The sequence below is a fragment of the Periplaneta americana genome, chromosome 3 (assembly GCF_040183065.1).
Source record: "Periplaneta americana isolate PAMFEO1 chromosome 3, P.americana_PAMFEO1_priV1, whole genome shotgun sequence".
Classification (NCBI taxonomy): domain Eukaryota; kingdom Metazoa; phylum Arthropoda; class Insecta; order Blattodea; family Blattidae; genus Periplaneta; species Periplaneta americana.
Window position 1 is genome coordinate 67,514,435 of NC_091119.1, and position 27,187 is coordinate 67,541,621.

General features: G+C 37.7%; 1 protein-coding gene across 2 annotated transcripts in view; it reads right to left on the reverse strand.

Moving 5' to 3' along the window:
* Positions 1-510: 510 nt before the first annotated feature.
* atk (artichoke) overlaps positions 511-27,187 on the reverse strand; it is a 283,822-nt gene continuing 257,145 nt past the window's right edge. For both annotated transcript variants that reach the window (XM_069820681.1, XM_069820682.1), the window contains 6 exons: positions 25,558-26,725; positions 24,088-24,788; positions 20,983-21,574; positions 17,487-17,817; positions 9,568-10,743; positions 511-3,896 (listed from right to left, as the gene is read on the reverse strand). In XM_069820681.1, coding sequence (XP_069676782.1) covers positions 3,454-3,896; positions 9,568-10,743; positions 17,487-17,817; positions 20,983-21,574; positions 24,088-24,788; positions 25,558-26,725 — 4,411 coding nt within the window. In that variant the 3' untranslated portion in view covers positions 511-3,453. The remainder of the gene's footprint in view (positions 3,897-9,567; positions 10,744-17,486; positions 17,818-20,982; positions 21,575-24,087; positions 24,789-25,557; positions 26,726-27,187) is intronic.

Here is a 27,187-nt window from a genome sequence, read left to right on the forward strand (position 1 = left end):
AGAAGAGCTAAGACAGCCCAGCCAGCAGTCTTTAAAGAGGGGCGAGCAGAAGCAGGTGGGCGAAACCGGGTTGCGACGTAGGCAAACGGACGACAGTACCTGTGCGAAAATATGATTCAATATTGAAAGCTCTTTCATCACTTGAAAACGCGAACATATTTCTGGAACGTATTATACTCACTAACTCAGTACTGTTTACTTTGACCGTAAGGCGACTTTGACTGCATACGCGGCCTTGGTTCTGTGTAGAGGACGGTTGAAAGTTTACTAGTAGATGGGGTGGGAGTGATGTAGATTCAGAAATTCAGGTACAATAAAAAATGAAGTAAAAATGAAATGATGTCCCAGTATAATTTTACTGAAAATCAGCGGATATTACCCGAATTAAAGACACAGCGTTTGATTTCATCCGCAATTTAGCAGTTACAACAAAGTAATAATATAAATGCTATTGAAAACATTATTATTATTATTATTATTATTGTTATTATTATTATTATTATTATTATTATTATTATTATTATTATTATTATTATTATTTCTTTACCTCAGTTCATTTTACGAGGAATGCTGGTATCACGCTTCAAGCCGGCGGCAAAATTGTGCGCTGCGCAACGACCTTGGCCGTGACATGTCCTATAGGGCTACTCCGTCTCGGGTTCCAACGTATCTTGACTCAATTGAGTTTGAAGTTCGCTGTGGTGTACACGTATTTTGTGAGAAGACGACGTATACTATTGAAGAACGAATTTATCTAGTGGAGTGTTACGTAAAGAAAAACAATTATAGCAAACCCCAGGACTATAGTGCGACTGAAAGGATTAGATCAATAGAAAAATCCTTGACCCCATCTTAAATCAAACCCGCGAGCATCCGGCTTGCAGCGTTACGCCTTAACCACAACGCTACCTCGCGTCTCAATGTGCGAAGATAGACATGTGTATCCCACTCAGTGTATAGAGCTCACTGATCTCACAATACTAGTTTTTTTTAAAGATGGGACATGATAGTTAAGCGGCCGAGCTTGGAACTACAGTGCTATGTTGCCAATATGGACTAGCTGTCAGCTGATGGGAGCTAGACGTTAGATGGCTGACGTTAAAACATTCACTGACAATTGACGCGAAGGTAAAAAAAAAGTACAACACCGACCAGTGGCGATTCCACCATGAAGGATATGAGGATGATCCTACAGTTTAATTTCGTGCCTCTGAGGATAGAAAACATTTTAATTACAGATTTTGATTTTCAATGCGTCCCGGCGTATTAATTTCCTTTAAGCTTCCACTTTCTGTCATGAGTTGTCGCCACTACACAGCTCAGAAATAATTTCCGAGGAACCATCCAAATATCTTACAGCAAACGGTATTTCTAGCAGTAAAGTTAGCGGACAGGAGAGGGTGCGGAGGGTGGAGTACGGCTTGAGTTTAACCGCGTTTGAGGATATGACCGCGTATCCTAATACTATGATCCTTCTTTCTGGGTCGTGGAGACCCTGTCAGAGACTACAATAAGAATTTTCAAGTAGCCTCCTTAAATGCAGTTCATTGATCATTTTAAAAGAATAGAATAAACGAAATAATAAATAATTTAAATGATATAATATAAAAATAAAATAAATAAAAAACAAAATTACATAAAAATAAATAAAATAAGCTATAATAAATACAAGAATTAACAGGACTTTCACATGACAGGACAGGCGAAAGAATATCTGAAGTTGTATTTGATCATTTAGAAGAACTTAACTGTAGCAAGAAATTAATTGCGCAAACGTACGACGGAACATCGGTAAATATCGGGCAGTACAATGGCTTAGGAGCCATCTTCGCAACTAAAATGGGGAGGAGAATTGAACTTCACTACTAATAAATTGCCAGTTCCAGAATGGTGAGCCAAAGATTAACATAGGCCTACTTGTATTGATTTTGCATCTTCTATTATTATTATTATTATTATTATTACCATTATTATTATTATTATTATTATTATTATTATTATTATTATTATTACTAATATTAGTTTCTGTCTTGGTCATCAGTCAATCTCATATCCTATATACAAAAAATATCACGAGTCGCCACTGAAACCGACAGAGAATGAAAGGGGAAACGTACCAATGCTAACATTGTGTGCACAATAAATGTGACAATAGAGCTATTAAGCACTCGCCACGTGGGAACGGTAAGTTTGGTAACTCAACCGTTGTTACCATAGCAACAGACTTAACCACGCTATGTGCAATTCAGTTGTTTTTCCGATCACAATGCTAATGTCATGACCCATCTTAAAAAAAACAGATAATACTGTAGTATGGAAAGAGATATTACTCAACATATATTTTTCTCTTTCACTGGAAAAGAGTCTCTTTTTTATTTTGCATTGTAAAATACGTGTTCTAAGAAATGTACCTGCATTTGAACGGAATTAACATGTATATTAGCTTTCGTGATATGAAAGTATTAATTTTTACAGTTTTAGCACATCATTTGTGCCGACGATATGTGCATTATTTTCAATGTAAATACTCTAATAAACATCGCCCCATCATACAGGTAACAATATACTGTAAGCCTTCTAATTACTGATAGCATTATTAGACCTTCTTTCAAATGTTACTCGCTTTTATGTCTAGTCTGCGAATCTAATCTCCAAGCTTATGCACTTCACGTCTAGAGATTTGCACGACACAATTGTGTATACCCTCTTGCAGTCCTGAGCACAACGGAGAAGTGAAAGGAAACGGGGAAACCCCCGTCCATGTCCTTTTCGTTTACACCACCAAATGCACAAAAAAGCACTGTACATCAGTGGTGAATTTCAGGCGACCAGTATAAGAGCCGAAAGTTCACAAAAGCTATGATGATCTACCTCGTACAATCCGTCACTGAGCAATGCTTACCTTCCTGTCTACTCGTATCGGGCCAAAACATTACTGTCTCGGGCGGAGTAGGCGGCATGAGGAGTTAAGGGGAAGTCTGCAGTTACTCGATTGAGGTGGCCTACGTCTGCCCTGCTGTGCACCTAAACTGAACACTTCGTACAATTGAAACTAGAGCAACTGCCTGTGAAATTGGTTGACATTGTGTTGCATTTCTTTAGGAAAGGCAATCATCAGTGTGATGAAAATACATGTGTTCCGTTAGAAAGTAACAAGTTGGTATTATAACGTTGTATGTTGTAAGTGAAAATCGTTAAATTATTGCTTAAAATAATTTTGCTATTTCATCTAGTTACCATTCCAACCTTTTACAAAAGATGACTTACACTTTGAAAGGTATAGAAAGGAACATATTACATGAATGATTCTGTAAGTGTTATAATAATAATAATCTCCCACATTACTGCCTTTCGAGGTTGACAACTATGCAGCAGAGTGGTATCGAAACGCTGGATAAATGAAATATCAACACACGGTTGAAAGATTCAGAATCTCCATGACAGCCTGAATTCTCACACGAACTGTGTGGCTGTAATCAAAGTGATGAGTGACAACACAGTCGCTTCAGCACGCACTTGCACGCTATTCATCGTAGTCTTCCCAGGGCCCACGTAAGGTTCTAGGTTTGTTTTGTTATAATTTTGGTAGTACCAATCCACGGAAGAGTTGCTACTAGTGCCTGGAGACAGCAGAGAGCGGGACTTGGTGCTACTCGGTTCTGGCCCTCTTAAATACTCTTCTGTTGGTACTTCAGATGATACTGGTGTGGGTGTAGAGGATGAAACTTTGGTAATTGTTGGACGTCCTCCTGCCGGACGAAACTGAGGCTGTTGGCCTCCGGGAACTAGAAGAGCCGACAGTGAGGAAGGAGAGTCCTGGTTCTGTTGCCCGGATATCATGCCCCACAAGTTACCAAGCAAAGTAGGTGTCGAGTTTTCTGTAGTCGGTTGACTTACTGAAAAAAAAGAAAAGAAATGTAAATAGGGTTAAGGTTGGTAATATTATGATACGAGTAATATTGTGATAATTCTTTTTGAGAATTTATTACAATTTTACTGTATGAGAGAAGGATCGGTTTTGTGCAGAAACTTATCCAGGAACATTCCCTTAATACGTTGACGCAATAAAACCGATCTTCCTCTCGCTCAGTAAAATGTAATAATTCTCAAAAAGAACTATAACAATATTACTCACATCACAATTTTACCAACCTTTACCCTAAATATATATAATGAAATAAATTAAATAATTAATAAATACGTAATTAAGCATGAAATAAGTAAACAAGTAAAAAAGTAATTAATTAGTTAGGCCTATGGAAATGTATAAGTAAATAAATAAATAATACATAAGTATAACTAACTAAACAAATAAATAAATAAATAAATAATAAATAAGAAAACAGATAAATAAATAGGTAAAACAGATAGATAGATAGATAGATAGATAGATAGATAGATAGATAGATAGATAGATAGATAGATGGATAGATGGATAGATAGATAGATAGATAGATAGATAGATAGATAGATAGATAGATAGATAAATAAGTAAAAACATAGGTAAATAAATAAATATAAAGCAGATAAATAAATAAATAAAATATTTAAATAAGAAATAAATACGTGAACAGAAATATAATTTAATAAATAGTAAGTAATTACGCACATAAGTAATAAATACTAGGTAAATAGCCTACATAAATAAGCAATTAAATATTTTTTATATTGCATTTCGAAGGGGGACACTACGACCCAGCACTGCGACTTAGAAGATCTATTGTGCTCACCCTCGAGCTAGGCGCATTCCCAACCACACCGGCTGACTACACTAAGGTTCGCTACGTATCCAGATTTAGAGCAGACAACCCATTCGTCCCTAAGCCATCCTCCTCCGTGCATCGCCAGCCGGCATTCGGGGAATGCTATGGAGATCGAATGGAATGATGTTGATGCTTAACGTGGAGAAACGGGAGAATCTGAAGAAAACCCCAACTGCAATCTTGTTAGCCATAAACATCGCTAGAGATTTTTCAAATTCCAGGTCAGACCGGGACTCAAATCCGGACCGCCTGCGTGAGAAGCCGGAGATTTGACTACTCAGCCACCGCAGGGGTTAATTAAGTAAGTAAATAAGTAGGTATATACATTTATATAAATTACAGTATATATAAATGAATGAATAAGTAAATAAATAAATAAATAAATAAATAAATAAATAAATAAATAAATAAATAAATAAATAAATAAATAAATAAATAAATAAATAAATAAATAAATAAGATGGTCGGGTACCTCAGTTGTTAGGGAAATTGACTAGGGCTGGAAAACCTCGGGTTTAATGCCGGTAGGCGGCGGGAATTTTTTCATTGCCAAAACTTCCAGAATAGCCTTGGGGTCCGGTCAGATCCTGTCAATTTGAGTACCGGGTCTTTCACGGAAGGAAGCAGGCTGCCGTAGCGTGGTGTCGACTATACTACTTCATTCTAATGCCGAGGTCACGGAATTATGGAGCTCTACATCCATGTCCTCTTTGCGCCTTTTATGGTATGTAAAGGGAATATCTTATTTTTAGGTCGACAGTTGCAACTGGTCATCAACGTGCTACCAGAATGGGCTGTTCGCAATGGGTTTAAATTCTCCACTCTAAAAACGCAGTGCGTCCACTTCTACAACCATCGTGGACTGCATCCACATCCTGAACTGCATCTTAATGGAGTGGGGTTGCAATAATACAGACGCTGCGAGATTTTTGGGCCTTATCTTTCATTATAAATTAACGTGGGAGGCGCATATACATGATTTGAGAAAAATCGTTAAATATTTTACGCCTTTTGTCAGAGGTTCGCTGGGATGCAGACCGTACAGTGCTTTTACGTTTTTACCGAGCTCTTATACGATCGAAGCTGGATTATGGCTGTGTTATTTATGGCTCAGCAAGTAAATCGAAGTACGTCTTTTAGATACTATCTATCATCATGGGATACGATTTGCTAAGAGGTCTTCCGAATCAGTCGGATAGCGAGCCTGTATTGCGAAGCAGGAGAACCATCCCTGTATCGGCGACGTAATGTCTTGTTGTGCTCATATGCTTTTAAGCAGCCTGAGCACAATTCTTACGACTCCTTTCATCATTCGTCTCTTTACGGCCGATACAGGGAAAATCCACGGAGACTTCGTCCAGCGGTTTCGTGAACTGCTCTCTGAGCTCGACATCCATTTACCATCAGTTCGTACACTGGAGTATACCACCACTCCTCCGTGGATTATGCGACGTCCCACGTTTGATGTAAGTCTGAGCCGATGTTTCAAGAATTTTACACAAGCGTTTGTTTATTCAGGACTGTCGCTGGGCAGTAACCTGAACACACGTTTCAGCGTCACATTGTTGACAAGTAACTCCATCTGTTAGCACAACCATAAAACATCTAATAGATGCTATAGAGTTACCAACAACGAAAAAAAAGCGCTTGTTTATAGACTTCGTTTTAGTGAACTTTTATCACAGTTTCCAAATTATTCATTAGTTTTTACTGAAGGATCCCGGATAAATGATTGTGTTGGTTGTTCCTTCGTTACAAATGGAGAGACATTTAAATAAAAACTGAGCCAATATACTAGTGTTTTTACCGCTGAACTCTATGCTTTTTACAGAGCTTTATTATTTTTAATTAAGCAACCCCGGGGCAGATTCTTTATCTGCTCCGACTCTAAGTGCCATTCAGTCCTAGCAGTCCGTTAATTGTGATGATCCGCTTCTGTTAAGATCTCAGGAACTCTTACCCTGATGATGGAACCTGTATTTTATTTTTTTATTTTAGTAGGTTATTTTACGATCCTTTTTCAACATCTTAGTTTATTTAGTCTGAATGAGATGAAGGTGATAATGCCGATGAAATGAGTCGGGTCCAGCACCGATAGTTACCCAGCATTTGCTCATATTGGGGTGAGGGAAAACCCAGGAAAAAACATCAACCAGATAATTTGCACAGACCGGGAATCGAAACCGGGCCAACTGGTTTCGCGGTGGAACCTGTATGTAGTTCCGAAACATTAGAAATGTTAAGTTCCAGGACACAATGAATTATCCAAAAGCCTAATTCCAATCACAGTCATCGTGAAAGTCTAAAAATTCATATAACAGTCCTATTTTCTTAACTTACTTACAAATGGCTTTTAAGGAACCCGGAGGTTCATTGCCGCCCTCACATAAGCGCGCCATCGGTCCCTATCCTCAGCAAGATTAATCCAGTTTCTACCATCATATCCCACCTCCCTCAAATACATTTTTACATTATCCTCCCATTTACGTCTCGGTCTGCCCAAAGGTCTTTTTCCCTCCGGCATCCCAACTAACACTCTATATGCATTTCTGGATTCGCCCATACATGCTACATGCCCTGCCCATCTCAAACGTCTGGATTTAATATTCCTAAGACTCTGGAATTCGCTATCTGCTAGCATCAGGGACTGTCGAAATAAAATGGAATTCAAACGCAAACATACTAGGCACTTGGTCAGTAATTGATTTCTTGTAAATGGTTTCCTTAATCCATCTCAAAATATTTCAATATCCAGTAATTTAATCGCTATACAATTTTGTTATTCTAGATTTAATTTGTAATTCAGTAAATATAAAATATTCTTTGTTTCTCTATAATAAATTATCTAGCTTTAATTAGTCAGGTAATCTTCTCGTACTTTGATTTTATTGTAATTGTAAATTTAATACTAATTGTAATGTTATTTGTAATTGTAATCATAAATTTAATACTAATTGTAATTTATTGTTCATATTATAGTTGGAATCTCCTGGTAGAGGGGCAGAGAAGGCCTGACGGCCTTATCTCTACCAGGTTAAATAAATAAATACTAATACTAATACTAATACTAATTATGTCTGGTGAGGAATAAAATGCGTGCAGTTTTACGTTGTGTAACTTCCTCCATTCTACTGTAACTTCATCCCTTTCAGCCCCAAGTGTTTTCCTAAGCACGTTATTCTCGAACACCCTTAGCATTTGTTCTACTCTCAAAGTGAAAGTCCAAGTTTCATAACCATACAGAATAACCGGTAATATAACTGTTTTATAAATTCTAACTTTCAGCTTTTTTTTTAGAGAACACTGGATGACAAAAGCTTTTCAACCGAATAATAACAAGTATTTCCCATATTTACTTTGCATTTAATTTCCTCTGGAGTATCATTTACATTTGTTACTGTTCTCCAAGATAACTGAACTTTTCCACCTTTCCAAAAGATAAATTTCCAATTTTTATATTTCCATTTCGTACAATATTCTGGTCACAAGACATAATCATATACTTTTTTATTCGGGATTTACTTACAAAGCTATCTCTTTACTTGCTTCAAGTAAAATTCCCGTGTTTTCCCTAATCGTTTGTGGATTTTCTCCTAACATTCACGCCATCCGCATAGACAAGCAGCTGATGTAACCCGTTCTTTTTCAAACCCCCTCTGTGTTATCCTTGACTTTCTTAATGGCATAATCTAGAGCGAAGTTAAAAAGTAAAGATGATAGTGCATCTCCTTGCTTTATCTCGCAGTGAATTGGAAAAGCATTAGATAGAAACTGGCTTATACGGACCCTGCTGTACGTTTCACTGAGACACATTTCAATTAATCTAACTAGTTAACATTTTGTTTCAATGCCTACTAACGTAAGTTTTCACTATTCTCATTTCAATCTTCTTAACAATTAGGAGACAAGAAGGCTTCTCTTCTATCTGCTAATTAATATGAATCTTGACGAATCTACTATTGAAAAGAAAATTAATTACACACTCTTATACAGAGCTGTTACAAAGGGAGCAGCTGGACGGTCGGCCGCTCTTTTCTGGGACATACGATAATAGCTCTGTATAATAATAATAATAATAATAATAATAATAATAATAATAATAATAATAGTAATAATAATCATAATAATAATAATGAATTTCTCTCAGAAAACATATATCAGACTACTACTAACTTACCTAGCTAATTTGTCGGTACATACGATATACAACAAATTACGTACAATGAAAATCATCTAACAGCTTTTGAAGTCGAGCACCACTGTGTGCTTCGATGTGAAATAAAGGGAAACTAGTCCTTTATTAAAATTATTATACTTCATGTGCATTATGCGTGGTTAAATTGAATTGAATCATAGGCCAATAGTTTGTATAGTGCTCTCATTTTACAAGGAAACTAGATTACAGTGTTCAACCGTATACTTCATTTTCCAACCGATTACTCAATACACAAGCAACAATCACACACACGTTTCGGTACAATTCTCAGAAGCAACTAATTGCTGGGATGTTTCCTAGAACTGGCAGGAAGAGCAGGAAGTCGGCCGGAGGTGGATTAATGCGAAGTTTCCTTGTAAAATGAGAACACTGTAGAAATTCTTGTAGTATACGGAGAGACAGACAGACGCTGTGTTGAAAATGCTTTTCCAGTATAAAGAATTCTGAAAGATTTTACTTAGGCCTATATGAAAATACTGAAATGGGTGTTTTGCATCATCACAATATTTTCTGTCAAATTCGTATAACGAGAAAGTTAAAAAAAAAAAAAAAAAACACTGTGAAACTACGTACATGGAAATGACTAACCTTGTGTGATACTTATTTCAGTGGCAGGCGTTGGCGGATCAAACCAGTTGACGAACCCCCATCCAGCTCCGTCATTTTGCTCTTGGCTTTCATTCTTCTCTGTTTTGTGTTGATTGACGTCTGATGAGAATATGTTGTTCTCTTCTGGTAATTTTGTTGCCATTTCGATTTCCATGTCATTCGTTACCAGAGAGAACTGTGTACTTAAAGCCATAGTGTGATTCAGAAAATTTTCTTCAACATCTTTTGAATTGGAATCATTTGGTAAGCTCGATGGAGCAGCAAACAGATTCTGCTTGTCTTGCCAGCTATGGTTGATTACATCCGCAGTTTCATTTGCTGACGGATCAATTGTGGACTGTAACAGACTCACTTGGTCTACTGGAGGTCTAGTAGTAGTGAGTGTTACATGAGGATTTAAGGTGGGAAAAGGGATTTTTGAAGGATGAAGGCGAGGAGCATCCGGTCTCGTTTTTCTGACATGGCTTATTGTACTGTTGTTCTTGCCGGGTCTTGACCATGTAGTGTAATTGATTCTTAGCTGATGCTCCGCATCGATATGGGTTCCATGAGACTTATTGAAGCTGTTCTCTTTGACGTGCGGTCCAGCTATTGGAACAAAACCGCCCGAACCTGGTAACATTGGCACAAAGCCTCCAGTCTGGACTGTTGGAGAAGGTAACATCTGAACTTTACCTCTTGCACCGACGAATCTCATGCCACTATTTCCAGCCTTAGCATCTGCATTCCTTCCCGATCCCCACAATCCTCCCAAACTTAAACTCGGAAGAGGTATACCGAAGAAAGTAAATCCGCTGGAACTTGGAGTAGGCGTGGCAGGTGGCTGTTTAATCGCGTTGTTTATTCCAGTTGTTTTGTTCTTTTCGTGTCTACTTCCAGCATAGAAGGTGGGTGTGTCGCCAGGAATATAGTGAGATGATACGCCGTTTGAGGCTGGGGAAGGATCTGCGCTGGAAGGTTCCACGATTAGGGGGATGTCGGTAGTCAACATAAGTGTACTATGATTTTTGGCTGTAGATGAGTTCCCGTCTTCATACTGATATTCCACATATTCATCGTAGAAATACTCAGACTCTTCTGGTGACGGTGCTTGTGGTGACACAGTACTATCCTTAACTTCCATCCACGTTGAAAGTAGTTGAGAAGTGCTTGATCCTGTAACATTGCAATATCAACCATATTTATTAACAAGTAATTTTGATTATAATTCATCACTATGGTAATTTCATATAAACAAAAAAATACATATTTATTTACCGCGTTTGTACAGGGAAGCATACCCCGTGTACAAGATTATTATTACTGTTATTATTTTGTGAATCTGTTGTTGAATTAAATAGAATTACAGAATCATTGTAATGGTTACTGATCGTTTCAGGTAACTATGATGTTGAAATAAATAAATAAATAAATAAATAAATAAATAAATAAATAAATAAATAAATAAATAAATAAATAAATAAATAAATAAATAAATAAATAAATAAAAAGTAAATAAATAAGTAAAAAATAAGTAAGTGAATAAGTGAATAAATGAATGAATGAATGAAAAATAAATAAATAAGTAAATAAAAAAGTAAATAAATAAATAAGTAAAAAATAAGTAAATGAATAAGTGAATAAATGAATGAATGAATAACTAAATGAATAAATAAATAAATAAATAAATAAAAAGGAAATAAATAAGTAAATAAATAAATAAGTAAACAAATATAAATAAATAAATAAATAAATAAATAAATAAATAAATAAATAATACTTCTTGCATTCAAAACTCGGCCATAAATTTTTTTTATACACTCGGAGATATATTATATATATAACAATAAAATACACAAATTTGGTCAATTTTCAACAATGTTCATTGAACTTCATAAAATGCAATACAATTTAATAAACGATATAACAGTTGTAATGATTTTTAAATTTTATTGCATTATATATATATATATATATATATATATATATATATATATATATATATATATATATATATACGCTTTCTGAAATACAATTGATGGGTTCTGATATACAATTGATGAATATGAAATACAAATGACGAATCTGAAATAAAAATGACGCTTTCTGAAATTAAATTGATCAGTTCTGAAATAATGTGGAAAAAGGTGTAGTAAAAACCAGTTTAGGCAAACAAAAGCATGAACAAAAATCATTTATGCAAGGCCTACTAAAAGCCTAAACAAACGAAATGTAACTTGTAGCACCTACTATATTTTAGATTGTAGTGGTCCATTTCACCAACGTGCTATGTTTATTTATATGTGTTTACGGTATTGAAAGTGCAACCATTGTATAAATGTATGCTACAGTTTTGAAATGGAGAGCAAAACTGCAGAAATGGATTCTTAGTACATCTTAATATATAAAATTGAATGTGGGTATGTATGTATGTATGTATGTATGTATGTATGTATGTATGTATGTATGTATGTATGTATGTATGTATGTATGTATGTATGTATTTTAGTAGGTTATTTTACGACGCTTTATCAACATCTTAGGTTATTTAGCGTCTGAATGAGATGAAAGTGATAACGCCGGTGAATTGAGTCCGGGGTCCAACACCGAAAGTTACCCAACATATGCTCATATTGGGTTGAGGGAAAACCCCGGAAAAAACCTCAACCAGGTAACTTGCCCCGACCGGGAATCGAACCCGGGCCACCTGGTTTCGCGCCTAGACGCGCTAACCTTTACTCCACAACAGGTGTGGACTATATGTATGTATGCATGTATGTATGTATGTATGTATGTATGTATGTATGTATGTATGTATGTATGTATGTATGTATGTATGTATGTATGTATGTATGTATGTATGTATGTATGTATGTATGTATGTATGTTCTCTATACAAATCTACACGCTTTGACCGATATGTGCCAAAGTTTGCACATTTAACCTTCATAACCAGGAGAAGAACATAGGCTACATTAAAATTGTGCAAATGGAAGTTAAACTAATTAAAAATATAAAAAATAAAAATAAATAGATCAAAATTCATGTAAATTATTAAAATGCAAAATCTTCTACAGTCAATTGTTTTTTTATTATTTGTCTGTTGTATTCAACATCGACTTTCACGAGGCCTTGGAAATTTTAACACGAAATTATATTACATTGTTGTTACACATCATGAAGGCTAAAACTAGATAATTCATGCAATAAATATCTTTACGCAGTCCAGGACCGTATTATGAATTCCTCGATGCAGTTTTGTAGATAGTGAGCAGACTGTTTTATACAACTGAATTATAGAATTCTTTGAAACTACAAGGATTGCTACCACATAATTTACTTAATATTGGATAACTAATAGTACTATTGCGAAATATTAACCCACCAAAATTATGCACGAATAAGAATTGGTGTGAAAAACTCATATGAAAGGTAAAAGAATTGGCAATATTAACTGCAAAAAGAAAAGATGTTTTTATTCCACGTATTGCTAGGATACTCATTCAATTTTAAGCAACCGCAATTTCAATGCCACTAGCATTTGTAATGGCCATATTAAAATGAAGCTTAAGGACAGTCGCTCAAAGTTGCAGACATTAACTTAAAACTGCGTGTTTTTCACATCCTCAACTATATTTTATACAAAGAAGTGAAAAAAAAATAAAAGATTTCATACATATCAATAAGCAAGCAATTCAATGATACTTTTGTCATATTGTACATATTGAGCTTCGTGACTGTATATATTAGACTGTGGTATGACAACACATAGAGTTAAAATGTCGGAATTCACGGTACAGCAGAAAGTGAAATGTTGTTATTGGTTAGCCGAATTGAAGTTCCCAATTGCAGTGCAAAGATGATTTAGGCAGAATATGGTGCAAATGCTCCAGAGCGTAATAACATTGTGAAATGGTATAATCAGCTGTTGGAAAAGCCTCTGTGTTAAGGAAGAAGGGAAGCGGCAAACAAGCAGTGTCCGCAGCTGAAGTTGAAACTGTTAGGCAAGCATTTCAGCGCAGCCCCAGCAAATCAATTCGACGGGCCAGTTCAGAGCTGGGTACTCCGAAGTCGACTGTTCACAACATTGTCCATAAAAGATTGCGACTTACAGCATACAAAATCCAACTTGTACAAAAGCTGCAGCGAAATGATAAATGTAATGCTGCGGAACACATGGAGGGAGAAAGAATACTGACTTGATATTGTTCGGGCCACCAGAGGCGCACAAGTGGAGATCTATTGAAACTTAGAGAGTTTTTCTAACATAAAATCTAAGTCCGGTTATTCTGTCACTATAAGTTTAGGAGATATTCAGGTTTCTTTGGGGTAGTGATTCTACGGGACATACTGTATTTATGCAGTAGGCTATAGAAATGAGCATTCATACAGAGTGAAAGTAAAATAATCAAGCAAATTATCAGGATTAATAGTTCATGTTGCATATAACAAAAAGTCTAGAATCAAATTGATGTAAAGTTTATAGTTTTCGCAGAAAGAATAATTTCCCCAAAATCTCTAACACCCTGTTTCGATAATATTGCGAGTGGAAACGTGACTTATGCCCATGTTGATAGAGAATCCAATAAAGAATTATTTTTCCTCTGGCGTATTTCAATGGAGTGGACAGTTTTCGAGTAAATTCAATGTAAACATAAGGATAATTTAAACATTTTAGAATTCGAGAAGGTTGCACATTGTAACCTGAAAGGGTGGTTAGTTGGGGGAAGACAAACCTGAGTTCGTTTTCTTGTTGTATCAGTGCGTACTTTGAAGAGCCGGTGAATGGTTGTTAGTGCTAACATGACGGGGTAGTTGCGGTGGGGGTCGTTCACTCGGCAGACAAACCTGAGTTCGATTCCTTGTAACAGTTCCTACTTTGGAAAGCCGGTGAGTTGTTGTTTAGTGCTTGTGTGTATCAGATAATTCTGCGATTTTCAAACAGCGAAGATCTTGATATGATATCAATTTACGGCGAAACACGATGTAGTTCCCGTGTAGCTGAGAGCGATATCCTGAGAGGAATATTCCAAATCCAGAAACATATTTTATTGCAATCTGTCAGCGAGTCCGTGATACTGGCAGTTTTGTTCCAGGTTATCGTAACAGTGGGCGGCAACGCCCTGACGAAATAATCGACAAAGAGAAGGATATCTTAAATTTGATGGAAGAAAATCCTGGATGCAGCAGTCGTGAAATTGCTCGAGATGTTGGGACATCGCACTGGACTGTACTTTGAACATTTAAAGAACAGTTATTGCTCACATACCATGCCCAGCGCGTACAGCGTTTACCTTTAAATGACTATCACCAAGAGTGGTGTTTTCCGAGTGGCTACTCGATCAATGTACCTAGAATCCAGATTTTGCAGCAAATATCCTGGTGACGGACGAGGCCTCTTCCACACGTGGTGGCATCACAAATTTTCACAACACTCACATGTGGGCTGTGGAAAACCCTTACACTATCAAACAGTGGTATTTCCAGCAAAGCTTTTCTATCAATATCTGGGTCGTATTATAGGTGATTTCCTTATTGATCCTTTCGTGCTTCCACCTCGCTTGACAGGCAGAACGTACAAACGATTTTTTGAGGAATTATTTATCTAAATTGTTGAAGGACGTTCCTTTGGAGACGAGGACGAAGATGTAGTTCCTCCATGATGGTGCACTACCCCATATCGCTCGTACAGTGCGTCATTAACAAGGAAATTCCCGAATCGTTGGATCGGCCGTTTTAGTTCTGTGGTATGGCCCGCCAGGACCCCAGACTTGAACCCCGTGGATTTTTATTTGTGGACAACATGAAGTGCAGAGTGTACAAGGGTGAAATTAATACAGAAACGAACTTCACAACCGTATTTTCCAGGCAGCTAGGGATATCAGAAACGACCCAAGATCCTCGCAAGGACGCGTCAAAATTGGTTGAGGAAATGTCAAGCATGTGTAGAAGCGAATGGGGTCGTTATGAACATTACCTCTGAAATGTTTGTATAATGTTTCACGTGAGTTTACCAAGGTTCTTATTTTGGTTTGATGTCTAATGACCAGGCTTCGGCCTAGGGACACAGAGTAACCAGTATGAGGTTTAGAGTACACAGAGTATAAATGACGTCATGGCCCCTGTGGAGGGGTGACTGCAACAGCACAGGTGGGTCCGTAATGTGCATTACTGTTGTGTGTATTGCTGCTTGGCTGCGGTACGTGTAACAGGCTTCGGCGTAGGGACACCTGATTGAAGGTTACAACTCACGTTAATACTTTAGTGGTAAAAATTTATTGTCTACACTAGGAATGTACTGCATATACTGCAACTGTACAGGGTGAAATATATTTTTTGCCATACTATGACGGACTGTTTACATGTTGAGACACGAAGAAACGGCGCGCTCCATCTCCCACTTCACTCGACCAACACAACATTATCGGCCGTGCGTTCTGAACTTCATGCGTTTCTGTGCCCAGGACCAAAGCCTGCTAATGACTCTAGCGTTAATAATTGTTTTTAAGTACCATTAAATTATGAATAACTTTTAATAAGCTAATGGAAATGAACAAGTAACGTCTTGTTTACATTGAATTTCAAGGACAGGTTATGAGCGATGGGTAGCCTACGTCATTGTAAGCCCAAGAGGTTATGTTCGGCGGGTAGCCTATGTAATGGTTTGTCTACACTGCCACGAGAGGCTACGCGAACGTTTAAACTTAATTATCTATTTCACCGTGCATTTCACAACAAAGTGTATTGTAGGTTTTTTTCATAGTTATAGGGTGCTCTTAATATTCCTTGAACATGTCTGGTTATTTCATATCCACCCTGTATATGTACAACACTAAGATAAACACTTCTTTTGAAGAATTTTATATGTACGAGTAACTTTATGACGCGAGAGGAGAAAGAGATAATTAGAAGTGAGAGAGAGAGAGAGATAAGATAAAGGGAGAGAGGGCTATTGTTGACACATTGTTGAGGAATGGCCCATGTATTGGTCACACAGTCGAAGACATCGAAATATGATGGTTGTGTTGTAGATGTTGATTATAGTGATGATGATCATGATTATGATGATATTGATTTGAAATTTGCCGTGTACCATGTGTGACAGCGACGTGAGATTCGAACTCACGACCAGCGTCCCGCAAGAGAGAAAATCGCGCGGAGCACTTTGGAATGGCGCGCGGCTGAGGGGGGAAAGGGCCAACGCGGCGAGAGAGTGGAGAGAGTTTGCGCGCGCATCTTCTGCTTGCCTAGAGAGGCCGAGAAATCCGTCGAAATGGAAGACTCGCGAATTCGAACTTTCGAGGCTACGTCGCTGTGGTTATAAATTACGGTCGCGAAGGAACGACAGCAGTTTTTCAGTTATTCAGTCAGTGAGTAAGCCAGAGCAAGCAAGCCAGACTTGTGTGCCGGAGTTCGACTCGAGTGTGCGTCCGCATCTGCGTCAGCATCCGAAGGCCTGAGTTCGAGTGCAGTGGACCGCAGTTGGAGGGACCTGAGTTCGAGTGCAGTGGACCGCAGTTGGAGGGACCCGAGTTCGAGTACAGTGAACTGTCTCTGAAGGTCTGTGGTTCGAGATACCGTGAACTCGAGTGACTGAGATAGAAGAACTCTGAACTGAGAACTGGTAATTCTGATTTGTAAATAGTGCTTTGTAAATATTAGTTAAGATTAACAGTTCATTGTTGTGCGTAATAGTCCAAGTAAATTGTCATTGTCGTCGGTGGAGTGCTATAACGAATACTGTGTTGAGTGAAAATCCAATTGTTGACGAGAGCGTTTAAGGCGAATTGTAGAAAGGAATTATTGTTGTGACGAATAAATTACATTGTTGTTACTAATAAAACTCACACATGTTTGAATTTCACCAGTAATTTTACAAATGAACACATTCCCACTAATATTTGTGGCATATTGCCTACCTGGAGCTGATGCTTCACAACCATTGGCAGGAGTTTCTACATTTCTACAATCTTGTCTAGATAGACGTGCTTCTTTGAGAAGAGAACCATCAGCACAGCGCGGGCCTTCTTCTGAAGATGCCTCTTTGAGCCACGCCTGCAGCCATATCATACCGCAAGAACAGGACAAGGGATTGCCGTCAATGTCCAGAACAGCAATATTGTTACGAAGCCTCTGGAATGCAGGTTCAGCCAGCGTCGTCATTCTGTTGTTTTTCAAACTGAGGACTCGAAGACGTGGCATTCCATTAAATGGAGATCCCTGAATCGTGCAGATGTGATTGTTGTCCATCTGAAATTTAGATTTACATTATTTATTTATTTATTTATTTATTTATTTACTTATTATTATTATTATTATTATTATTATTATTATTATTTATTTTTTTTTACTTTTGGGCTATTGAATCCAGTTGTTTGCAATTCTGAAAGAATGTTTGAATGTAGTGACACATGTTCTATAGAGATGAGCAAATGGTGACGAGTTACTGTACATTTTTTAAACTTTATGAAATATATTCCGAGTGTTGCAGTGAGATTGTTCAAATCTCAATCAAACGGAAAGAGCATGCCCTACTTATTACCTATTTTTCTTTCTAAATCTCCACTACATTAGTTTCCTCTCCACTTTTTCCGTATTATCATCGCACCGGATTTCGAAAGCCTTATTGTTCTTAATTTCCTGACGTCCTGTTATTTAGACCTACTTATCTGCTGTTTATGCCACGTAAATATACCTACAATGTATCTCAAAATTTAATCATATCGTACAGTAAAATCTGAGATAGTAATTTAAAAGAAATAACAAGCGTTTCAAGCTATCTGTGTTTGAAGTGTGTCAATAGGACAGAGAAGAATAAAAGAGATCTATTATTATTAGACTATTGACAGAATACATGATAACCTATTTAAATTTCCAGGGATGTACAAAATGAAAAGAAAAGCGTACGAACATCGAATACTTCAGTCAGCGGTTTTCATTTGGGTTCATTCTTTATTCTATGTGTAAACGTAAATATCGATATATTAGACATTCTTTTTTCAATAATGTAATTATTATTAAGTAGGGTAGAGTAGCATAAATCGCACCGCTTCCTAAATAGCACAACTGCTAGTTTAAAACAAGTTACTGTAGTAGTGTGGCATCTAGTGGTATTGTTACAATCTACCATATGAACTACCACCATGTCACTTGATTTCTGCCAATTCTTTGCGTCAGCAGCGTGGTGATAGTGTATCTAATATAATCGCTCAGGTGAATGTTTATTTAACTAACATTTTTGTAACTAAATAACGAATTTGTATGCAAAGGAATCCATAATCTTAAGTTGTTATTAGTTTAAAGAAATGTTAAAGAACATTTAACTTAGTAGAATTTTCGAATATGTGTGATTTTATAGGCGAGAATGAAGGAAATAATAACTTACGACTTAGTTTCTCTCAATTCGCACCACTTTGTAGGTGCCTAATTCGCACCGGTGCGATATGAGCAAATGTAGCAATTCTAGCCGTACAAAAGAAGGCCCCAAAAATTTTAACTGAACGAGAAATGCACCAGGTGAGTGCAATATCAAGTGGTGAAAAGGGCGTTAATACAACAAGCGTGTGTTACACAAGCGCACCAGGTATTTTGTGCCACCCATGATAATTTTTAAACGTCAAACAGTACATCCTACATTATCAGCTGGTGCTCCTCCAGGACCGTTAGTTGTTTGCTCTCTGAGTCAGGTTACATGAACAGTGAACAATTTATCGTATAGCTCAATCATTTTATTTGCCACTTAAACCTGCCATAGAAAAAAGTGCTGCTTCTGTATGTCCACCTATACGACCCATTCCAAAAATTTAGAACCTATTAGATTATCTCGGGAAAATGATGTGCTCCTGTTTCAGCTTCCTCGTCATAATACTCAGAGGCCCAGCCTTCAGATGTTTCTATCTTCAAACCATTTCAGACACCTATATCATGAAGCAGTTCTTAGGTGGCTTCGAGATAATCGCGGAGAAAAGGTGACGCAGTTTACAGTCTGAACTGCCTGGTGAAGTACATGGCAAATGTGCAACAATAAAAAACGCATTCAGGAATTTTAGGTAATTTGTGCTCTATTTTTCAATTTCATTTGAAGATGCGTTACTCTCATTAATTTCAATAAACTTGTAATTTGCCTTTATTACATTATTCATATTAAATACTGTTCAATATGTTCAATATTAAAAGCTTCCTTCATCCTGTTTCCTGCAGATAAAGAGGTGCTATTTAAGAAACCGCAGGAGCTATTTAGGAAACTAGTTGCCTAAATGGCACCACTGACAAGTGTTTCGAAAACGTCATTCTAATTAAAAAATATTAAATTAAATTCAAGGATTCTTTTTTACATGAAAGGTAAATGTTCTGGGAATGTATCTCTGTAAAGGAATGCAGAAAATAAGAACTGTATTGTTCAATAAAAATTATAAATGCTAAAGTGGTGCGATATAAGCAACATTACCCTATAGTGTGTTATAATATAGGCCCCCTACCATGTGGGAATTGTGTAAGAGCAGTGGTGTAATAAAAGAGTCATTCCATGTTAACTGAACCAATTTAAAAAAAAATGTTGCATGACTATCATAAAAATTAACATATTTTTTCCCCCGAAGAGGTCTTAATATGACATGCATAATTCTACAAGGAAAATCGTGAAATATAAATAGTTTGCGTGCCAGAGCTGTCCAAAGTTTTGAAAATTAGCACTAGAATACAAAATTATCTTATTCAAAGTAAATTACTAATGATAAATGTGTTATTCATATGTATATCATTTCAAAGATATTTTTCTACAGTACAAACTAGGCAAACAATTATGTCCCAAAACTTCAAGGGTTGTCCACAGAAGTGTCACATAATATAACGAAAAAGTGCTGAAATTTAGTATATTATAATATTTTTTTTCCAACAGGATAGATTTAAGATAGAGATTTGTTCTTTTCAGGGCAGTTACCTCTCATATACTACTATCAATGACATATATCAGTTTGCAAAATAATGAATAAAGAAAAGAAATATTCTGGTATTAATTTTAGTCAGAATTGTTTTTGTTCTTCAAGTTTTCACGACTATATTTGGCGATGTCGGGTCGAGATTTCAGATTTCATATTTTATCCTCATATTCGGTAGAGTTCTAGTAGTTTGTGTCGTAAATTTCGTTTTCCATCTTCTTTGAACTTACTTTCTGAAAAAAATAGCCAGTTTGGTAGTGATGATGCAACGCCCTTTGGTTGAGTTGACATGGAATTACCCATAAACATAAAAGATATTTCTTAAAATTGCTGTAATGAAATGTAGAAATTAGTGTGTCATCTACTAATTGAATAATATTAAAAAAAAAACATCGTGACAATAGTCACACTGAAGAGTTATCATGCTGCATTGTTATCGCGCGAATTCGGTTACACACTGTACCTACTCAAATTTTACCTTGAGTTCCACAAGCCATTCCATGCCGTCCAAACTTCCACTTCCGACCCTGGACACTTGATTATGGCTGACGTCCAACACTTCGAGGGACTTGAGACCTTTCAGTCCTGCATTGTTTAACCCTGTCAACTGGTTGTAGCTCAGATTCAACAGCAGCAGTTGGGGAACTGCAGTGAATGCATTATTTGCAATGTTGGCCAGTCGGTTCTCCTGAAGTTCAGCACTCTGCAACTGTGGAAGATCAGAAAAGGCAGCACTGGGCAAGTTTACAAGTCTGTTACGTCCAAGTCGCACTGCTTTCAGCTCTGGCAGTGACCTGACGGCGTTGCTTTCCATGGTCTCCAGTTCGTTGCTGTCCAGGTCTAGAAGTTCTAGCTGAGGAAGACCGTGAAATGCGTCCTCTTGAAGTTGCTTTAATTTGTTTCTGGCAAGCCTGAGCTCAGACAGCGCCTTCATATTTCCAAGAGTGGTTGGAATAAGTGCCTTAAGGCGATTGTTTGTAAGGTCTAGTAGTTGGAGTGAAGTAAGTGACTGCAGGGCGTCTGGAAGGTCAGTGAGAGCATTGTTGGATGCATCAAGTTCCTGTAGTTCCCTGTAATGATAGTCATTAAAAAACCTGTTTAAGTCTAATATGATATTGTTTTAAGCCGAGACCTAATGAACTTCAACATTTGGTTGCCTGAAACTCTTGGAATGCTATTTAAGCCCTGCCAACAAGTAGTAGAGATTATTATTGTTATTGTTATTATTATTATTATTATTATTATTATTATTATTATTAAAACATACCTCTGATTGACGTTCTGGCTGATATCTGATTAGTGGAATATGTAGCTAATCGGCGATGTATGCAATGGAGGGGGAAAGAAACTGGCCACCCTACCCAATTATCTCCTGGCCTAGTTGCCTCATGAGCGATGCCTTATTCGTGCTGCTTAAGAGGTTCAAACCTGTCTTCGGACAGTTGGCTAAACAACACATTATTAAAACTGAAAGTTAAAATTTATATAAAAAAGCTATATTACCGGTTGTTCTGTGTGGTTGTGAAACTTGGACTCTCACTTTGAGACAGGAACAGAGGTTAAGGGTGTTCGAGAATAAGGTACTTAGGAAAATATTTGGGGCTAAGAGGGATGAAGTTACAGGAGACTGTAGGAAATTAAACAACGTACAACTGCACGCATTGTATTCTTCATCTGACATAATTAGGAACGTTAAATCCAGACGTTTGAGATAGGCAGGGCATGTAGCACGTATGGGCGAATCCAGACATGCATATAAAATGTTAGTTGGAAGACCTGATGGGAAAAGATCTTAGGGAAGGCCGAGTCGTAGATGGGAGATAATATTAAAATGTATTTGAGGGAGGTGGGATATGATGTTAGGGAATAGATCAGTCATGTCAAAAGATGCCCATAGGTGCAAGCGCGCGCTTTAGAGCTCAGGAGAGCCTGAGCGCTTTACAGTGAAAAGGAAAGAGACAGACGAAAAAGGTAGTATATGCCGCTTGGTCGAGCTATATACAAGGATGGCCAGCACTAATTCAATAGATAAAGGGAAAAGAACTTATTAAAACTGTATCCATGTTAATTTTTAGGTTTGTCTGAGAATTGCATTATAAGAATGTAAGTTTTAATTTTATTGCTCATTTTACTCAAGTTTGCTCTTTTATTCAAAAGGAACATTTTCTCAACTTTTTTTACAGAAAAGTGAAATTTTCAGTTATGTTAATTTAGTAGCCTTACAGGTACTGAAACAAGGTTTTCGTAAATCTAATATATCGTAAATACGTGTTACTGAAGATAGGGTATCAAGCATTTTGAAAAATTCGCATGGAAAATGTTTGTAATGAAATGAATTAGCAAAGCAACTACTGTTACATTATAAATAAAATATATGTGCCCATGTGTTGTAAAAACGTTAGCTCTATAGCTTCAACAGACTTCGAGAAAATAATTTAATAATCTGATGATAGGAATTTGCGCACCAATGTCACCTTAAAAGCATAATGCGATAAGAGTTTTGTTATGTAATATTAGTTACAGTTAAAACATATACCTAGGTAACTTTGCTTTGTACAATAATATTATTTTGATTAGTTTATTGATTACTTTTATAAGGCTAAAGATATTATCAATATCAATTCCAACTTATCATGTCATACTCAATCTCTTTCTTTGGGATATCACTTCCTTTATGAATGAAGTGTTTCATTCAATTAGTACAGTATAGTTATACTACTTTGGAATTTATGTGAATATTCCTTCTTAACTCTTTCGTTACCTCAGAACAACAGTGCGATATCTTGCAAAAATCATATTTTAAATAATGGGGATAAAAATTGCTATTGAACATGGAGTGCAATGTGTAAACAAAGTTTCTTGTTGGTTTACCTTCATATTAAATCAAAAGTTTGTTTATACATTGCACTCGATGTTCAATAGCAATTTTTATCCTCATTATTTGAAGTATGATTTTTGCAAGATATCCAGTGTTGTTCTGAGGTAACGCTTTACTATATTATTAACGTTTAAAACACAACAGCAAAATTAAGAAATTGGTGTTAGTACTGTTGTTTTACAGATAATATAGATAATGTCAAACAGAAAGAAGCCATATAAAAATAACGACATAAAATTTCACGTTCCGTTTGAAGTTTGCACACCACTGTTTTCTTAATCCGACAGGCTGCTTATTTATATACATAATCCTTCCCCCTTCCATACATAGCGCTTGATGCCCGCGCACGACGTCAAGGTCAGAAAAATGCGCTTGCTTTGACATCACTGCCCTATCACCTGAGCTACGCTGGTGGCAAAATAGGCTACTTTTCCAGGCGGAAATGAACTCCAATCTCTTGCATATGAGACCAGAGTTCTATCTACTAGACCACGCCTACAATTCAATAGACTGTCTAGAACAGTGGTCGTCAGCATGCGCTGAATTGGATAAAGGGTAAGGAGTGTCTCGGAATATGCACTGCTGTGCAGAAGAGAGAGAGAGAGAGAAAGCATACCCGCCAGCAGCCACGGACGGATGCACGATAGTGCAATGTCTTATCCGCGGGTAAGAGACGCTAGTCCGAATAAGACTGTACAGAAATACCTGTTACTAGCCAGAGCATTATGTTCAATGGTATTGAGCTGATTGTGGCTGAGGTCTAGTTGTGTCAGGTGCATGTTCTCCTGAAGATGCTGAGCTCCTAATCTCTCCAGACGATTTCCATGCAAATTCAGATGTTTCAGCTGTCGCACGTCGCGTAGACATCTATCATCTAGGTTCAGCAGACGGTTATCATGAAGATCCAATGATTCTAACCGGGCCAGCCCATTAAGTGAGCCCTCTTCTAGGGACTGCAGCGCATTCTCACCCATGTGTAACCAGCGCAGCTGTACAAGACCACTCATAGATCCAGGGTGTATGCGCTGGATGCCGTTACCAGTGAGATCCAGGAGACGAAGTGCGGGCAACACCATGCCGGGGGCGTGCGGGAGAGAAGTGAGTTGATTTCTAGGAACATGGAGATATTCTAGAGCACGAGGTAACATTGGTGTCAACTCTCGTAATCGGTTCCAACCAATATCCAGTTCGAACAGGCCAAGCAAGTCCCGAAATGTAGCAGGATGGAGAGATGATAATGCGTTTCTCGACAGGTTGACGTGTTCTAGGGCGGGCGTGTTGATGAAGGCAGCTGGATCTATCATTTCTAGAGAATTTCCACTGAGGTCCAACCGACGCAGTGATGGTAAATTTGTTAACAAACGAGGATCCAGATGTCTGAAGTAGTTGTAAGACAGATCTAAACCCTGGAAACAAAATAGCTTGTTCAGTTAATTGTTCACAGTTTTACTGTTAAGTAATAACTAGGAGGGAACTGTACAGCGCGTTTATTTATGTGTGTGAATAATTGTGAATACTTTGTCTTACATTTAATGCAAATATGATGTATGTATGAAATTAGAAATACTCGAAAATTATAACAGTTATCTATATTAAGACAAATTATTTCGGATTTAATAGATGAGTGACCAAAAAATATAAGAAAAATTGTTACTACTTTGTCAAAATTCTTGTATTATTTACATCGTCTACTCATAAGGTTGTCGCTGTTATGACGAGCTTCTGATGTTGATTGTTATGATGTATGAGTAAAAAAAAAAAAAAAAACTGACAGCTCCTTTCACAATCTACTATACATATACTCCTTTATTACATTTTAAGTGAATAGATGACTAGAAACCATACTAATTTCAAATCACAGTTTTGTTAATCTGTTTCAATTTCGAATAGGAAAACTAACTCTTTGATATAGAACGACTTATGTAACGGGAAAATTTCAGAAAAAAATAAAGATATATATGTGTATTGCAAAAGTGCTAAAAGAGGGTGTTTCTTCCGTTTCTATTTTGGCGAACTGATAATATCATGAGAGGTACTTTGTTGATATAGTACATATTACATAAAAAAAGAAAACATGGAAATTGAAACAGAATTGAGATGGATAAAGTTCGAAATTTGTTTTATGTGACATAAAAGCCAGAACTGACACTAACTAACTCTAATTTTGTGGATTACCTTGAGACCAGGAAGATTCCAGAGTGGTCCATCTAAGAAGTTTGATAGAGAATTATTGCGCAGTCTCAGTTCTCGTAGCGCCGGCATTGCGGTGAAGGCCTCTCGCTGTATATGTTGCACTCTGTTGTGCTCCAGATGGAGCCTCTCCAAAGTGGGGTGACCTCGCAGAGCTCCGAAGGGCACTTCTTCTATATAATTGTAGCTGAGGTCGAGATACCTCAGCCTGGGGAGAGAGTCTAGAAGGGCTCTTACTTCCGCCACATGGTCTATCGAGTTGGCGGCCAGCCACAACTCCTCTAGGTTGCCAAGCTGCTGCATGAAGGCCTCCGGATGTATCCTGCGCACACGGTTACGACTCAGATCCAATTTTCGCAGAGTTGGTAGCCTGTCAAAAGCACCTCGCTGGATCTCTGATATCCGATTGCCGGATAGGCTTATCTCTCTCAACACAGGCAAGTCAACGAAAGATGCCTCGCCCAGACGGTCGAAGTGGTTGCCGTCGAGTCTGAGGATTGAGAGTGCTGGCAGATCGCGAGCGGCACGACCTACCATGCCGGCATCTGCCAGGCGATTACCGACGAGAGACAGCTCTTTGAGCGCGGGTAGTCTGGCGAGCGCTCGTGGGTGAATCCATGTGAGGCCACAATTCGAAACGTTGATCAGGCGGAGTCGCGGCAGGTCCTGTAAGAAGCCTCCTTCCAGACGAGTCAGATGGGGGCTGAACGTGACATGTAGCTGCTCCAAATCACCCAGCGCCTTGAAGCCGTGCGGCGACAGTTCTATGAGGGCTGGCGAGTGGATGTGCAAGTACCGCAGGCGGGGAAGACCCGAGAACCTGGGCAGACGCTTCATAGCGCCGCCCTGCAGCGTAACGGCCTCAAGACCCCGGAGTTGCTCCATGCTGTCGGCTGGCAGACTGCGCAGGCGTGGCTCCACCACGAACACTTCGAGAAGAGTATCTTCGAGACCTGCTAGCCAGCTGGCGGCCACTCTCTCCAGCCCGTTGTCCCTCAGCATGAGGCGTACCACTCGCAGTGCTGAGAACACATTGCCAGGCAGCGAGGGCAGGTGGTTGTTTTCCAGGATCAGCTCGTCGACCGGCCGCGTCACGTGTGTGCCCACGGCTTGTAGACCTACCAGAACCCTCGATAGATCGCTGTGACTGCACCTGAGGAAATATATCCACGAACACAATATTACAGTAGGGGAGACTGGAACACATGGATAAACGTGAATATTGTGGCTTTAAATATACTTCCTTTAGCTTTCTTTACAGAACTACTTCGTCACATAGAGCTTATTGATAACAATCACAAAATACACAAATTAAAAACTTTTTTAACGCATGAAAACAATCAATTTTTACCTGTATGTAAAGTGTATCAGTCCTGTCTATCATGGGGATATGTGATACGCTCCTTGGGGATATATGATAGTTATTTTACATTCGAAATTTAAGTGAGATTTTGGTTGACAGTACTAATGGTCCATTTTGAAAAGGTAGGCCTATTTCAAAGTTGTGCAATGTATTTTCAATAACACTTTTGCTAAAACTAATCACAATACATTTTAACTTCTTATATCTATTCCACAGACAGTCCTTCAAAACTTTCATTAAAATAAAAACAAA